The following is a 16,264-nucleotide window of genomic DNA, read 5'->3' as shown; positions in this document are numbered from 1 at the left end:
TAATAAAAAGGATAGAAATAAGAATAAATATAAACAAGTTGGAGTTAAATTTAAAAAATTTATAAATGCCTGGAAAATCATATTATGACTTAAAAGAATTAAAGCTGTTAAAAGAAAAAATGGAAAATGAAGTTGAAAAATTAAAAAGATATTTAGAAACAACAGAAAATGTAGAAATAAAAGAAATTTTTGAGGATTTAAGAAATTATATTAAAGAAAAAGACAAACAGATAAAAGATTTTATATACAATAATCCATACAAAAAAGAATATTATAAACTAAAACAAGATTGAAAAACTATAAAAATCAGAATTATAAATACTAGTAATACGGTCAATACTTTTTATTATGAATTGGCAAATTATTCGAAGAGTTAATAGAAATTTCGAAAAAGAAATTAAAAGAAAAGACAACTTTAAAAATTATAACTCTTCGAAAAAGAAATTAAAAGAAAAGACAACTTTAAAAATTAGTATCAGAGCCAAGTTAATGATTAAGGATAACACTTTTTTTTAAGCGACACTTTTTAGTGATACGCTTTTAAATCAATAAAATAAAAATCTATAAATCTGTACAAATTTACATCTTTATAGTAGATGGACCCTATGGTAAATAGTACTTAAAGTTACCAAAATTATAAAATATAAATTTAAGAATATAAGATGTTCGCAACATTTTATATTGAAGTTGCTATTTACTATTATTAGGATCTTCTAGAAAGAGTCTATTATCCTTATCAAAATGTTTAGTGGAAAATGATTATTATAAAAACAAAATTAAATTTTTAGTATTTCATATATTAGTAACAAATACAATTTTTTTTTAAAAAAAATAATAATCGTAACACGTGTTTTAAAATTTTGTTAACAAGAAGTATAATTTATATTTAAGCTTATTATTGGTAGAAAAGTTTTGAATTATTTTACTAAAATTATATTTTTACATTAATTATCTTAACAAATTTATTAAAACATCTAGAAATATATTTTTTACAATAAAAATTTATTTTTCCACAAGAGATATTCACTTAGTAATAAAAAAATAAATGGATCAAATAATTTAAGAGAGAACTATTATTTTCTTAGTCTAAATAGTAATTTTATAAATTTGCTTTTAATTAAGAGAATTTCAACGTATTTCGATCGTTTTTCACTCCATTGATAATTTAAAAATAGACACTTACTTAAAAAGTAAGTTAGAAATTGATAACTTTTATTTTTGGTAAACAGAATAGCCATAAACATCTCAAGATTTTGGAATTCACTGATGATCGAATTTTAATTTTTTGGATCTAAAATTCTAATAACATATAATGATATTATTCATCTAAAAAGTTTTAACTGATAAAAAAAATAATATTAATAATTATATTTTTAATATTTTTTAAATTTTTATTATATACACTGTATAAATATTTCATTAGCTTCTTATATTTTTTTATAAAATAATTGTTAATAAAATACTTATTTTAATTATTTATGAATTATTTAATAATTGTTTGCAAGACACTGCTACATGCCATGGCCACCTCTGCACAAATCTGAGAAAGAAATGAAAGAGCTGGCACAAAACCCAATACTTTCATTAGAAAACACAGACACGGCTTAGAATATAAGACGAGAAAAGCTTTGTCTAAAACTCTCACCTCTTTATTCACTTGCACTTGCACTTGCACCCACCAACATCATCTAAAACCAACCCAACCCAATCCCAAACAACCAAAAGAAAAAGAAAAATTCACACTTGTAGACTTCTAGTACTTCTAGACTTCTAGCTATAGCTTAAGGAGACCCACTCAACCCACAAGATATATATCAAAATTAAAGTTCATACCATCTTATCAAAAGAAAAAGAAAAAAAAAAAGGGGTATACTAGTACTTGAAGATTTGAACCCCATCCCAATAGCATCCATCACCACCAGCTTTGAAGTTTGAGCTTGCTCAAAGTCCAACATTATTCTGTATTCTCTGTTTTGGAGGGTTTAGGAGTTTATATATTTTTCTTGAGAAAAGGAAGAGTTTTTATTTGTGTTTGTTAGTGAAAAACATGAGCAACTGGTTGGGGTTTTCTCTGACTCCACACCTGAGGATTGATGAAGAATTTGAGAGACAAAATGAAGAGCGTGGAAATGGAGGATCTTATCCTCCTCCTGTGATGCCTTTGCGCTCTGATGGCTCTCTTTGTGTTGCTGACTCCTTTTCTCGCTCTGCTGCACCTCATGGTATTAATTCATTCATTGCATGCCTTCTTCAACAACGTTTTTGCATGTTGATAAATTCTTCTGAAACTTTTACTTTCTTTCTCCTGATATAATGATCAATTTCGCTTGTTTTGGGTCCAGTGAAAACAAAGCATATGTTAATGGGTTGTTTTATTTATGTTTTAGAATGGAGATATGAGAATGCAATGGGAAGTGGAAATTCAAATGAAGAAGGTCCAAAGCTTGAAGACTTCTTAGGATGCTACTCAAATCCATCACCACTTGCGGAAACCAAAGCATTTTGTCAGCAAAACCGAAACCAAAACCAACAAAACAACTTCTCAAAGATGAATATGAATGTTGAAACATCATCGTCACTGTTCCAATCATTCAATCCCTACAATGATAGCAGAAGCAACCACAACCATCATCATCATCATCATGCTCTCATAGCGGGCAACGGGGTTTACAAGTCATCATGGTTGGCACAAACTTGTTGCTCATCTTCATCTTCAGCGGAGGCAAATCAAAATAGTAGTAGTAATAATAATAATAATAATGGTGGGTGCAATTTCCAATCTCTGTCACTGACTATGAGTCCGAGCAGTGTTCAACAACAAGAACAAAATGGTGGGGTGGTGGTGGTGAGTGGAATGAACCACCAAGTAGTGCTTCATAATCAACATAATCAGGTTGATGATGACACTCGTAAAAGATCCATTGCTAAATCTCAAGGGAGAGAACCGGTGCCTCGAAAATCTATTGACACTTTTGGCCAGAGAACTTCTCAATACCGTGGTGTTACAAGGTAATGTCTAGTAATAATATTAATATTGAGAGAAACTATACTCACCAACTATAGGATAAAACAACTCAGTTAATTTTTATTTTTTTATAATGTCATTTTATACATATTTTTTACATGCATAATTTTATATAACAAAAATAATATTATCAAAAATAAAAGTGAAAATGTGTATTTTTCAATAATAATAATAATAATAATAATAATAATAATGTTTTTTGTTTTAGTTAATAATGTGGTTTTATTTTTCCTAAAATCTCATAAGGCTAATGAGAAATATTTGAACATACTTAATTATGCCACATTTAATATATACTTTAATAACAATCATATTTATTTCCTTTTCTACCATATTTAAAAAGGTTTGCAAAAAGGTATATTTAAAAATTTTATTTTTCCGTAAGATGAAAAAAAAATATGTTGTTTTGAATGTATTAAAATGTTTAAAATTGTTCTTTAAGAAAACTTTTTTTTTAAATCTGTTAACAAATGCTGTAGTTATTAAAGCAGTAGGTAACAAAATTATAAAAAAAATAGAAAAGTATAATATAGGATTCATGAATACACATGTTGCTGAATTGTTCTTACCTTTTGATGCATTTTGTTATTAGGCATAGATGGACGGGTAGATATGAGGCCCATTTGTGGGATAATAGTTGCAGAAAGGAAGGACAAACAAGAAAAGGAAGGCAAGGTGAGAAAAACGTTTACTTATTTATTTAATTATTTATTTACGGTCGGTCATTGACCAAGGTCCAGTGGCAAGGCCCCTTTGGTTGACAAAGTGAAAATAATGCACATTATTTTCTTATATGAAAGTAGCAATTCTTTCTTATTTACAAAACAAATAGTTGCTGCACCTTAAATGAAGCAACTTGTGGGAACTTTTTTTTCCTTTCAATAAGCAAAATAAGACAAATCCTTTTTAACATTTTGCAATTAATAAACAACTTGAGTTAATTACTTAATTTAGTAGCCAGTTCACTTGTTTAAACAAATAAATGTCAAAATTCGAATTCTATCTTGTGCATGCACTTAAGGTAGCGTTTGAAAAAGAGACAGAGACTAAGACTGAGACTGAAAGACAGAGATTGAGAGACAGATACTGAAATTTTTAAATTTCAGTATTGTGTTTGGTATAAAGTAGAAGACAGAAATTGAAATAAGAATGAAATTCTAATTTAATTTGTACAAAGGATAAAGTTGAAATTAATTAATTGAAATGAAAGTATTTTAAGTATAAAATGTTATTAAAGTTTCAATTTTGGTTCTTAAAAATTTCAGTTTTATGTGTCCCCACTTTTAATTTTGGAGGGTACTGAAATACTAAAATTTTGAAAACAAAGACTGAAATTTTAATACCAGAGTCTCTGGGCTAATGATATTGAGTCCGAATCTCCTAGTTTCCGTCTTAATACCTCAAAACAAACGTTACTAAGTGAATGTCAAATCCTTAAATAAAACTAAAATTTGCAGCAAATTAATCTTTTAGGTGTGAGGTTAAAAAATATAATGAGTAAACAAAAAAAAAAGCAATTAATTAAAGTTCAAGAATTACACTATATATATATATATATATATATATATATATATATATATATATATATATATATATATATATATTATTTGTCTTGTTTTGAAAGAGAATATACTAACGGTCTGCTTTTAATTTGATGCACTGGTTGGATTCTTCTCTCATTTGAAATCATGGATGGGTTGTTCAAATGTTCACAGTTTACCTTGGTAAGTGAGTAGTTACATTCTCACATGCGTATTGCAATATAGCTGTTTGCTTCTTTACCATGTTTGTGAATCTTACTGTTCAGCGTAGCACGTTAAGTGGTTAGATACGCTACTGAATATATTAGTATTAATTATTTTTATTGTTGTTGTGCATTGGTAGCTGTGCTTCTTTTAATTTCTGCACATATATAATTGATTTCTATTGGCAACTATTATTAATTTATTATTAGGTGGTTATGACAAAGAAGAAAAAGCAGCAAGAGCTTATGACTTAGCTGCACTCAAGTATTGGGGTCCAACAACTCACATAAATTTCCCTGTAAGGTTTCTGCTTCTACAGTTTCTTTTCTCCTTTGGAAAATTAAAGTCTTCCATTTTAATTTATTTGATCATAACAATTAATTCAATTGAACCTGTTATTTAGAAAACTGATTAAAATATTATGAAATTTCATTTACATTTTGTCTCACAACATTTGTGACCTCCATATTTTTATGTAAAATTTATTGTGAATTGTCTGTTGTTATACCGTTAAATTAATTATCATGTTAGTAGAAATTCAATGTAATTTTTATTTTCCATTTTTCATATAAGATGTTACTTCTAAAAACTTCCCATTTAGATTATTCTTGATTTTAGAGCTCTCAATATAGCCAAAGTGATAGATAATTTCCTATAATTTTCATGCATTGTTAGTTTAAAAAATTTATACAGACAACTAATTGTTTGTAGTCATATCAGTAAAATTAACTTATTTTTAAAACCAATTATTTAAAAAATCATCTAGTCGTATAAATCTGATTGAATAATCATATAAAATTATTTAGCCAATGAGCTATAGTTCAAATTGCATGAACTCCTCTTCTCCCCTAAAGATTTCGAGTTCAAGCCTCACTCTTGACTTTGGAAAAAAAATCATATAAAATTTTTTACATTCTCAATGTATCAAAATTAAATTCTATAAAAAAAAACTAAAAGCTTTTGTGTGTATTTAACTAATGTAGAAGCTATATGAAGCATTATATGGTACCTGTGATATATAAGTGTAGTATTTAATTTATGTAGCTTGAAACCAATATATATGTTTGGTACATGTAGACTGTAGTAGTGACTCTACATATGTCTATTGCTTCTTAAATGCTCAGTTAAGCACTTATGAGAAGGAACTTGAAGAGATGAAGCACATGAACAGACAAGAATTTGTCGCCAATTTGAGAAGGTACCATTAAATTTCTATCCATGTGATTTTTATTTAGTAACTATTTAATTTTTCTTTTTTTCTTAATTATTAATTCCCCATTATTCAAAATTCATTATTATTATTATTATTATTATTATTATTATTATTATTATTATTATTATTATGTGCAGGAAGAGCAGTGGATTTTCAAGAGGGGCATCTGTGTATAGAGGCGTGACAAGGTATGGCCAAAAGTGATGTGCTTTTATAATATCATTAATAATAAAGTTCACAATTAAATTATTTACTGCAATTTCAGCTTTTTCATTAACACCAGCAATTATTGCAAACATCCCCCCTTTTTTTTCTCCTTGGATTATTTATTATTGAAAAACTCTTTGAGATCAGTAATTTTTAGTCATTTTTGTCGTCAGTTGATCAGCACAAATATTAAATTATTTTTAACAAATAAATTTTACTAATTCATATGTACAAATTATATATTTTTTGTGTGTAAAATTCTTATAAATATTGGTGTAAATTATTGTTGGCCGTAGCATTGCACGTTTTTAGTATTATTATTTTATTGTTATAGGCACCATCAACATGGAAGGTGGCAAGCTCGTATAGGAAGGGTTGCAGGCAACAAGGACTTGTATCTTGGTACATTTAGTAAGTTCTGCCACCAACCTCCCTCTATTGCCTCTCTATTCTAAGCTTCCTTATTTTCCCACTTTATATTTAGTAATTAATTTCTTGAAATGACTTAAATGCATTGTGTTTGAAATTTTAATAAAGTCCACACTCATAGATTATCATATATAGTACAGGATGTAAGAAGTTAATTTTGATCACTATGATATAGATATATACAATGTATCTGCCTTGTAAAAAATTTATATTATTTCTAATAATAATGTGAACATATTTTATCTTTTCAACCTTTTACTTTTTAATTCCAATAAGCAGTAATTTCTCCGGTTAGAGTAATTAAATGCAAAGGTGCATAATACACAGATAAACTAATTATAATAATGGTGTGGATCTAATAGAAATTTTGAATATAAAGTTATACTGAAATGCTAACCACTATTTTTGGTAGAGAATCCGTACTATTAAATTGTTGGTGCATGATGCACCAATTTTGTGTTGTTGCATCATAGTATTATCTTTTTTGTTTCTTTAAGCTAATGTATGGTAGTGAGATATAAGATTTGATTGGGTGAGTTTCTAAGAAAAGATTTTTTTTATAAAAAAATAAAAGTAATTTTATGTTTGGATATCTAATTAGTTTTAATAATTCTATAGGTACACAAGAAGAAGCTGCAGAAGCATATGATATTGCAGCAATCAAGTTCAGGGGAACAAGTGCCGTGACCAATTTCGACATAAGCAGGTACGACGTGAAGAGGATTTGCTCGAGTTCGACCCTAATCGCCGGAGACCTTGCAAAACGGTCTCCTAAAGACTCAGCTCTGGCCACCGCCGAGGACTTCAACTCATCCGGTTCGGCCGCCACACCTTCTCAACCAACTCCCCTGGCAATAACTGATGGTGAACAACACTCTGATGAGTTGTCCAACATGGTGTGGAATGGCAACAGCGACGAGCAACAGCAGAATGAGAGCGGAACCATCAACAGCAATGTCGCCGGTCCATTGTCGCAGCAGGTTTCGCCAAGCAACAAGAACGAGGCGAACCCGCCGCAAAGCCCCAATGAATTTGGGGTCAATGGAACGGATTATGGACATGGATATTTCACTCTGCATGGACCACCAAAATATGATGATGGAAACAATGAAAATGAACACAGGATTGGGAATTTGGGTTTGGTTAATCAAGTTCCTATGTTTGCTTTGTGGAATGAATGAGGGGAAAGTTTGGGAGTGTGGAAAAGAATTTTAGCATAGAAAAAAGAAAAAGAAAACAAAACTATGATTAGAAGGAAGAATTATTGAATTATTATTATTATTATTATTATTATTATTATTATTATTATTATTATTGTAGTTTTTGTAATGGTAACTTAACTTTGTTCTATTCTCAAGGAAGGGGGTGTCAGAATTACAATGTTGATTAGTTGCTATTGAGTATTGTATTTGACTATTTGTATGCATGCTAACATGACAAAGATTATCTTGTATCGGCAAAGAGGAAAATCAGCTTAAATCAGACAGGTTTTGTAATGTGATAAAATCTCAAATATGCCTTGTGTCACAAGTTAAGTCAGTTTTGGTTAAATTAGTTATCCCTAGTCAGCAGAATTAGTTGAAGTTAGTTATCTAGTTGATTGAGTCTTATTACAGTGAGATATTTAATTGTAATTGTGTGGTTGAGATTCACTCATGTAATTATGTTATATATGAGCACAAGTGAAGTTCATTTGTAGGATTCACCTTTTTCATTTCAACGAGAAGGTTCTCATAGAAACCCTCTCTGCTATGAAACTTTGCTCTTTTTATCTCCGTGAGATGAAATAGTTGAATTTCATAATACTCAGATGTAAAAGGCCATGATTCTTAGTGATTATGCTATGTGTATACTAAAATCAGTTACTAAAGTTAGTTATTAATATAAAATATATGTAGAATACAAATACACATTAAAAATAAATTAAATTACATATATATTTATACACAAATACATTGGTGATTGATTTTAGTGGTTAAATTTAATGTACAATTAGTATTTTTTTAATCCATAGTCATGTTATATATCGAAAAAAAAAAAGTAAATTCTTAAATCAGTCATTATGTATTTATAAATAAGTATCTTATAGTTTTCAATTAAATAATCATTTATGAGAATAATTAATTCTATGATAGTAAAATAACTAAACTTGTAATAAATGAATAATAAAATTTGTTTTTAGTAATATAATAATAAAAAAATTAGGACAAATCACTCATATAAACCAAGTTGGGGAAAAATTATGTAATTCGAATTAGTCTAAATCGAATTACACACACAAACACTAATTCGAATTAGCCTGATTCCAATTACATACATGCTGCACATAGTAATTCGAATTGGCCAGATTCGAATTACTCATGATTTAATTCTGCCTATTCTTTTATTAAAAAATTAATAATTTAAAAATTAAAAAAATATATTTTATTTCATGCATTAAAAAAGCTAACAAAATATTTAATTACGAGACTTCTTTAAAATATTAATGAGTTATCAATTCGAATTTCATACAATACTCTTTTGCCCATTTTTAATAGCTCATGAATATTTTTTAATAATTTTTTAATAAATTTATTTAAATTATACCACAAAAAAATATTTTATTCTATACAAAATAATTAAAAAATGGCTTAAAAGATGTTAGGAGTATTATAAAAATTTGTAATGTCCTACTAACTTAGGACATTAAAAAAATACTCTACATAGTCAATAATAATTTAGAAATTAAAGAAAATATATTTTTAATTGTTTTGTATGGAATAAAATATTTTCTTTAGTTTCTAAATTATTATTGACTATGTAGAGTATTTTATTTAAAATTTGAGTACATGCATGTATTTACTTAAGTCATTAGAACATTACAAATTTTTATAGTATTCCTAATATTTTTTAAGCCATTTTTTTTAAAATTATTTTGCATAGAATAAAGGGTATTTTAAGCCATTTTAAGCCATTTTTTATGCAAAATAATTTTTAAAAAATGGCTTAAAAAATGTAAAGAGTACTATAAAAATTTGTAATATTCTAATGACTTAAGTAAATACATGTATGTACTCAAATTTTAAATAAAATACTCTACATAGGCAATAATAATTTACAAATTAAAAAATATTTTATTCTATACAAAATAATTAAAAAATATTTTTTTAAATTTTTAAATTATTATTGACAATGTAGAGTATTTCTTTGTGTAGAATAAAATATTTTTAATAAAATATTTTTAAATTAAAGAAAATATTTTTTAATTATTTTGTATCGAATAAAATATTTTTTTATGGTATAATTTAAATAAATTTATTAAAAAATTTTATTAAAAAATATTCATGAACTATTAAAAATGGGCAAAAGAGTATTGTATGAAATTCGAATTGATAGCTCATTAATATTTTAAAAAAGTCTTATAGTTAAATATTTTGTTAGCTTTTTTTAATGTATGAAATAAAATATATATATTTTTAATTTTTAGATTATTAAATTTTTTAATAAATTTTTTAATAAACTATTAATTTTTTAATAAAAGAATGGACAGAATTAAATCATGAGTAATTCGAATCTAGCCAATTTGAATTACTATGTGCAGCATATGTGTAATTCGAATCACCCTGATTCGAATTAGTGCTTATGTGTGCATGTGTGTAATTTGAATAAGTGTGATTCGAATTACTATAACTGTGTAATTCGAATTAGACTAATTCAAATTACATAGAAATGTTCTCTTGGTTGAACCGAGTAATGATTATTAGTTTGGTTGAATCACGTAAATTTTTTTCAACTTGGTTTATATGGGTGATTTGCCCTATTATAATGTGTATCTTCATCGAAAATTGCCTGAATTTGTCATGCACATTAACGATGATGACAATAAATCAATGGAAGGACACAAAGAAAAGAAAATAGGAACTGTGTCTTGTGCTACCAAGGCAAACAGAAGAGACACAGAAGACGAGGTATTTGTTGGGTATATAAAGATGGTAAGATGACTAAATCTATATTGTGTTATGGTTTTAAGGCAAGATTAGATCATTTTTTTAGAGAGATATTTGTCCCCACGCTTAGTTGCTATAAGGTTGATGACAATACTCTCTCAGGATACAATGAAACTAATGAATTTCTTAGTTAGCAACAATAAAAAATTCTCAACTCTCTTGAACTTTAAAAGAAGGAGAAAATAAGGCTTGACAAATAATTTCTTGTTCTATCTGTTTTGAGTAAAAGGGATATTTATATATAGGATCCCGCTAGGGAGCCAATGGACTATTTGTGCTCTAATACCATGTCATGATACCACTCATCCCAAAAGTTTCAGCTGATGGAAAAAGATAATACTAATGATTATATCTCTAATACTCCATAAACCTCCATTGTATACATTGTATAAATATTTCATTGGCTCCTCATACTTTCCCTTATATATATGTGTTGCATGAATTACCAAAAGTCACGTACCATGTTGAATGGTTGTAACCCTCTATTGTTGTGTGAACAGTCACAACTCTTTAATTGTTATTATGTGAATAGACACAATGTATCATTTCACATACTAACCATCACAGACGTACATATATGACCGGTTAATAATTAACTAACTCAAAACCGGTTCAGATTGTTTAACCGTTCACTTAAATATTAATATTAATTATTAATAAAATTAATATTAATAAATATAAAATTTTTAAATATCCTTTAGTATTTTTTCTGCTTGCCATGACCGCATTAAACCTTGAAACTAGTGGTCTACTAGAATAAGATTGGGTTTCCATCATTTAGCAATAATAGGTTTTAATCCCATTTTAGGAGTAGTCTCCTTGATTTTATCCCGTGACAAACCTTTAGTCAAAAGGTCTGCTAAATTTCCTTGAGATCTTACATAAGTGATGGTAATTACACCATCATCTATTAGTTGCCTCACAAACTCATGTCTTAAACTTATATATCTAGACTTTCTATTATAAACCTTATTATATGCTCGAGACATGGTTGATTCACTATCACAAAAGATTGAAATGGCTATTATCTGCTGTGGCCACAGCTTTATATAATATAACAACTTTCTTAACCATTCCGCTTCTTTACCTGCGGCTGATAAAGCTACAAACTCAGCTTCCATAGTAGAATGTGTAATACATATTTGTTTCTTTGAGGCCCAACTTATTGCTCCACCACCTATGGTAAAAATTTATCCTGAAGTAGATTTGTCATCACTAAGATTTGTAATCCAACTTGTGTCGGAATAATCTTCTAAAACTGCGGAATAATCACTATAATGTAATTCCAAGTTTATGGTTTTCTTGAGATAACCAAGAACTCTTGTTATAACTTTTCAATGTTGATTGCTAGGCTTTCCTATAAACCTTGATAATTTGCACACCGCAAATGCTATATCAGGTCTAGTACAATGCTTTGCATACATTGAACTTCCTATAGCACTAGCATATTCTAATTTTACTATAGGTCTTCCTATGTTTCCTTCTAATTTAAGATTAGGATCATAAGGCGTATTGGATTCTTTAATTGTGAGATGATCAAACTTTTTCAATACCTTTTTGATATAATGAGATTAACTTAAAGTAAAAACAACTTCATTCTTATGCACCTTTATGCCTAATATTGTATCAACTTCATTCAAATCTTTCATCATGAATTTAGAAGTTTGATACTCCTTCGTTATACGAATTCCTTCTAAATTTGTTCCGATGATTAACATATCATCAACATATAAACAAATGATTACTCCATAATCTTTAGTAAATTTTGAGTAAATACATTTATCCACACTATTATGTGAGAAGCCATTTGATAACAACACGGAATCAAACTTCTCATGCCATTTTTTAGGCACTTGTTTTAGCCCATACAAAGACTTAATTAATTTGCAAACTTTCTTTTCATTTTTGGGTAGTACATAGCCTTCCGATTACTCCATATAAATTTTTTCATTAAGTTCTCCATTTAGAAAAGTTGTTTTAACATCCATTTGATGTATATGAAACTTGTGAATGGATGCCAATGATATAAGAGTCCGAATAGAAGTCATTCTTGCCACAGGTGCGTAGGTATCGAAATAGTCTAGACCTTGTTGTCTAAACCCCTTGGCCACTAACCTTACCTTAAAGGTTTGTAATAAACTATCAGTGTTATACTTTCTTCTAAATACCCACTTACATCCTATAGGCTTTGATTTTAGAGGCAAATCAACCAAGACCCAAGTATTGTTAGATAATATTGAGTCCATTTCATCATTTATTGCTTCTTTCCAAAAAGCAGAATTCCTTGAAGCCATAGCCTCTTTGAACGTTTGAGGATCATCCTCTATGTTCATCACAATAGGAATCTTGTTTGTTACAAAATTCCTAGTTCCTTCTACCTAAAAGGTGATAGCTTGAGAAGAAATAAAATATGGACCCAAGTCCTTTTCTTTTCTTACTCTCAAGCTCTTTCTTGGTTCAATCAATTCTTTGTTGTTTAGACGTTTATTATTTTGATTATTTATTTCTTATGAAATATTAGTATCATTTTGGGGATATTCTGAATTAGAAGTTGAATCATTGATAAATCTATTTTCAATAAATTCTACCTCTCTTGATTCAACAACTACCGTAGACGCTAAGTCTAATATTCTATATGCTTTAGAATTTTGAGCATATCCTATAAAGGTGCCTTTTATGGCTCTTGGCCCCAATTCAGTTCTCCTTTGATCAAGAACTCGATAAAGGACTAAACACCCTCACACTCTAAGATAATTTAAATAAGGTTTCCTTTATTTCCAAATTTCATAAGGAGAAACTTTTCTATGTCTTGATGGTATCCTATTGTTGATATGACATGATGTCAATAATGCTTCATCCCATAAATTGTAAGGCAATTTTGCATTTAGTAACATTGAATTAACCATATCCACTAAGGTATGGTTTTTTCTTTCCGCCAAACCATTTTGTTGCGGAGTATATAGAGCGGAAGATTCATACACAATACCATGTAATTCACAAAAATTATCAAATTCATCAGAAAAATATTCTCCACCTCAATCACTACGAAGAACTTTTATTTTCTTATCGTGCGTATTTTCTACTTCCATTTTATATTTCTTAAACATTTCAAAAGCTTCATCTTTATTTCTAAGCAAATACACATAAGCAAATCTAGAACAATCATAAATAAAGGTTATAAAATATCTTTTTCCTCCTCTAGTAATATTGCCATTTAGTTCACAAATATCATTATGAATCAATTTTAATAAATGTGTATTTCTTTCAACTTTAGAAAAAAATTTCTTAGTAATTTTGGATTGTATGCAAATATCACATTTCTTATTAAAATCCTTGTTACTAAGATCAATATAGTTATTCTTTTGCATATATTCAATTGATTTGTAATTTAAGGTGCTAATCTACTATGCCATAAATCACAAGAATCAACAACATACAAAAAAAATATTCACTTTATTAAACTTAATTTCTTTCCAAATGTAAAATTCAATTTCACAGTTCCTTGACCACAAACTTTGGCTGAGTTGTCATTGCCCATCAAGGCCTCTCTATTGTTCACTTCTTCATATGTTTTAAATTAGTTGCAATCATTGCAAACGTGAACAGTAGCTCCTAAATCTAACCACCACTCAAGTGATTTTCTTTGTGTTGCTATGTTGACTTCTGTAACTATGCCAATATGCATATTTTGTACTTTTTATACAACCATAGCAATCAGATCCTTCTCTTCCACTAAGTTAGTCTCTAGTGCTTCCTTTTTCAGAAGTCTCCATTCTTTGATATAGTGTCATTTCTTGTGACAATGATAACACTCTCTTTGTCTCTTCTTATCTTGCTTTGAATCTTTAGAGAATTTTCTTTCTTCTTATTGGTGTTGTTTTCACCAATATTATTCACTTTAGAACTTTGAGAAAGATACACAACATCACGTTTGCGAGTTTCCTCTTCTATACGTATATGCCTTAGTAATTTCTCAATTGTGAATTCCTCACCAAGATGTAAAAGTTTCTTCCTATAACTATTTCAAGATGAAGACAATTTTGAAATAATTGCTCTAACTTGTAATGATTCAAGGATCACCACTTGTAGATCACGAAGTCTACTTACAAGGATTTGTAATTCATGAATTTGATCCATGACAGGCATAGTACCATTCATAATAAATTCAAAATATTTCATCATAATAAACTTATTTGTTCCTTGTCGTTCAGTATTGTACTTTTCTTTCAAAGACTTCCAAATCTCCAATGGTGATTGAATTGACATGTAGAGATTATAAAGTCGGTCGGATAAAGTATTGAGAATATGCCCTCGACATGCGAAAGTATCTTCATCACGTTTCTTCTTCAATTGAACAATCTTTTCTTTCTCTTCCGGTGTGACATTTTCAGTGGCATCGGCAATTGGTGTAGTCTTTGGGTCAATCACATATGCAAGATTGAGAATCAAAAGAAGGAATATCATCTTGTCCTTCTAACAGTTGAAGTTTGTTCCATCAAAACGATATAATTTGACAAACTCTTAATTCATGACCTTGAACGTGGTATTTTGATCTTGTGCCATTTTCAAGTCATATCTCTCTAAAAATGTTGGGTATATAAAGATAGTAAAATGACAAAATCTATATTGTGTTATGATTTCAAGGCACGATTAGATCGCTTTCTTTAGAGAGATATTTGTCCCCATACTTAGTTGCTATAGGGTTGATGACAATACTCTCCCAAAATACAATGAAACCAATGAATTTCTTAGCAATAATAAAAAAATTTCAACTCTCTTAAATTTTAAAAGAAGGAAAAAATAAAGCTTGACAAACAATTTTTTATTCTATCTGTTGTATGAATTACCAAAAGTCACGTACCATGTTAAATGGTTGTGACTCTTTGTTATTGTGTGAATAGACACAATGTATCATTTCACACACTAACCATCACATACATACATATATGACCGGTTAATAATTAATTAACTCAAAACCGGTTAAAATTGTTTAACCGTTCACTTAAATATTAATATTAATTATTAATAAAATTAATATGAATAAATATAAAATTTGTGAATATCCTTTAGTATTTTTCCTGTTTGCCATGACCGTATTAAAACAGAACATTAAGGATTTACATCACAAAAAATAAAACTATAAAAATATAATAATTATAACAAAATTCCTCTGTAAATTAAACACAACAGTAAAAAAAAGTCATTATATATATTTTATATTATTTTTTAGCAAAGTAATTAATTATTAAAATAATTAACTTTTACAGTAAAATAATTTTATTTTTCATAAATGTTAAAACCTAGCCACCAGTGTATCCTTTTAAGTTTTAATTATAAATATAAACATACAACAACAACAAAACATTGATCCATTAGGTGGGGTCGGTTACATGAATCAAACGATGTCATTGAATTCTATCATATATCATGTTTATAAAGAGGCTATTTACATGTAAATCTTGTTTGACCACCTCATGAATGGTCTTCTTAAGTCTTTCTCTGTCTTTCACCCCTTATCCATCTTTCATCTCATCCACCCTCCTGACTATGTGTTCTGTCGGTCTTCTTCTCATATGTGCGAACCACCTGAGATGCGATTCTACCATTTTTTCCACAATAGATGCTACTCCAACTCTCTCTCTCTCTCTCTCTCTCTCTC

The 16,264-nt window shown here is 28.5% G+C and overlaps 1 protein-coding gene across 1 annotated transcript; it reads left to right on the top strand.

Annotated features, from left to right (window-relative positions):
• The first annotated feature begins 1,596 nt into the window (after positions 1 to 1,596).
• LOC112710416 (AP2-like ethylene-responsive transcription factor ANT) lies at positions 1,597 to 7,976 on the top strand. Its single transcript, XM_025762615.3, has 9 exons — positions 1,597 to 2,222; positions 2,388 to 3,009; positions 3,618 to 3,700; positions 4,741 to 4,749; positions 4,980 to 5,068; positions 5,895 to 5,968; positions 6,121 to 6,171; positions 6,525 to 6,601; positions 7,238 to 7,976. The coding sequence occupies exons 1-9, from the start codon at positions 2,048 to 2,050 to the stop codon at positions 7,798 to 7,800; spliced, it is 1,743 nt and encodes a 580-aa protein (XP_025618400.1). The 5' UTR covers positions 1,597 to 2,047; the 3' UTR covers positions 7,801 to 7,976.
• The last annotated feature ends 8,288 nt before the right edge of the window (positions 7,977 to 16,264 follow it).

The sequence above is a fragment of the Arachis hypogaea genome, chromosome 9, assembly GCF_003086295.3.
Source record: "Arachis hypogaea cultivar Tifrunner chromosome 9, arahy.Tifrunner.gnm2.J5K5, whole genome shotgun sequence".
Taxonomy (NCBI): Eukaryota; Viridiplantae; Streptophyta; class Magnoliopsida; order Fabales; family Fabaceae; genus Arachis; species Arachis hypogaea.
Note: the sequence above shows the minus strand (reverse complement) of the source record. Positions and strands in the feature narration are given on the sequence as shown.

What these genes read in the sequence shown, in the direction of transcription:
- LOC112710416 (XM_025762615.3), top strand. Translation starts at nt 2,048, where the DNA reads ATGAGCAACTGGTTGGGGTTTTCTCTGACTCCACACCTGAGGATTGAT. An exon ending in TCGCTCTGCTGCACCTCATG is followed by an intron (nt 2,223 to 2,387) that starts GTATTAATTCAT and finishes TTTATGTTTTAG; the next exon opens with AATGGAGATATGAGAATGCA. An exon ending in GTGTATAGAGGCGTGACAAG is followed by an intron (nt 6,172 to 6,524) that starts GTATGGCCAAAA and finishes TTATTGTTATAG; the next exon opens with GCACCATCAACATGGAAGGT.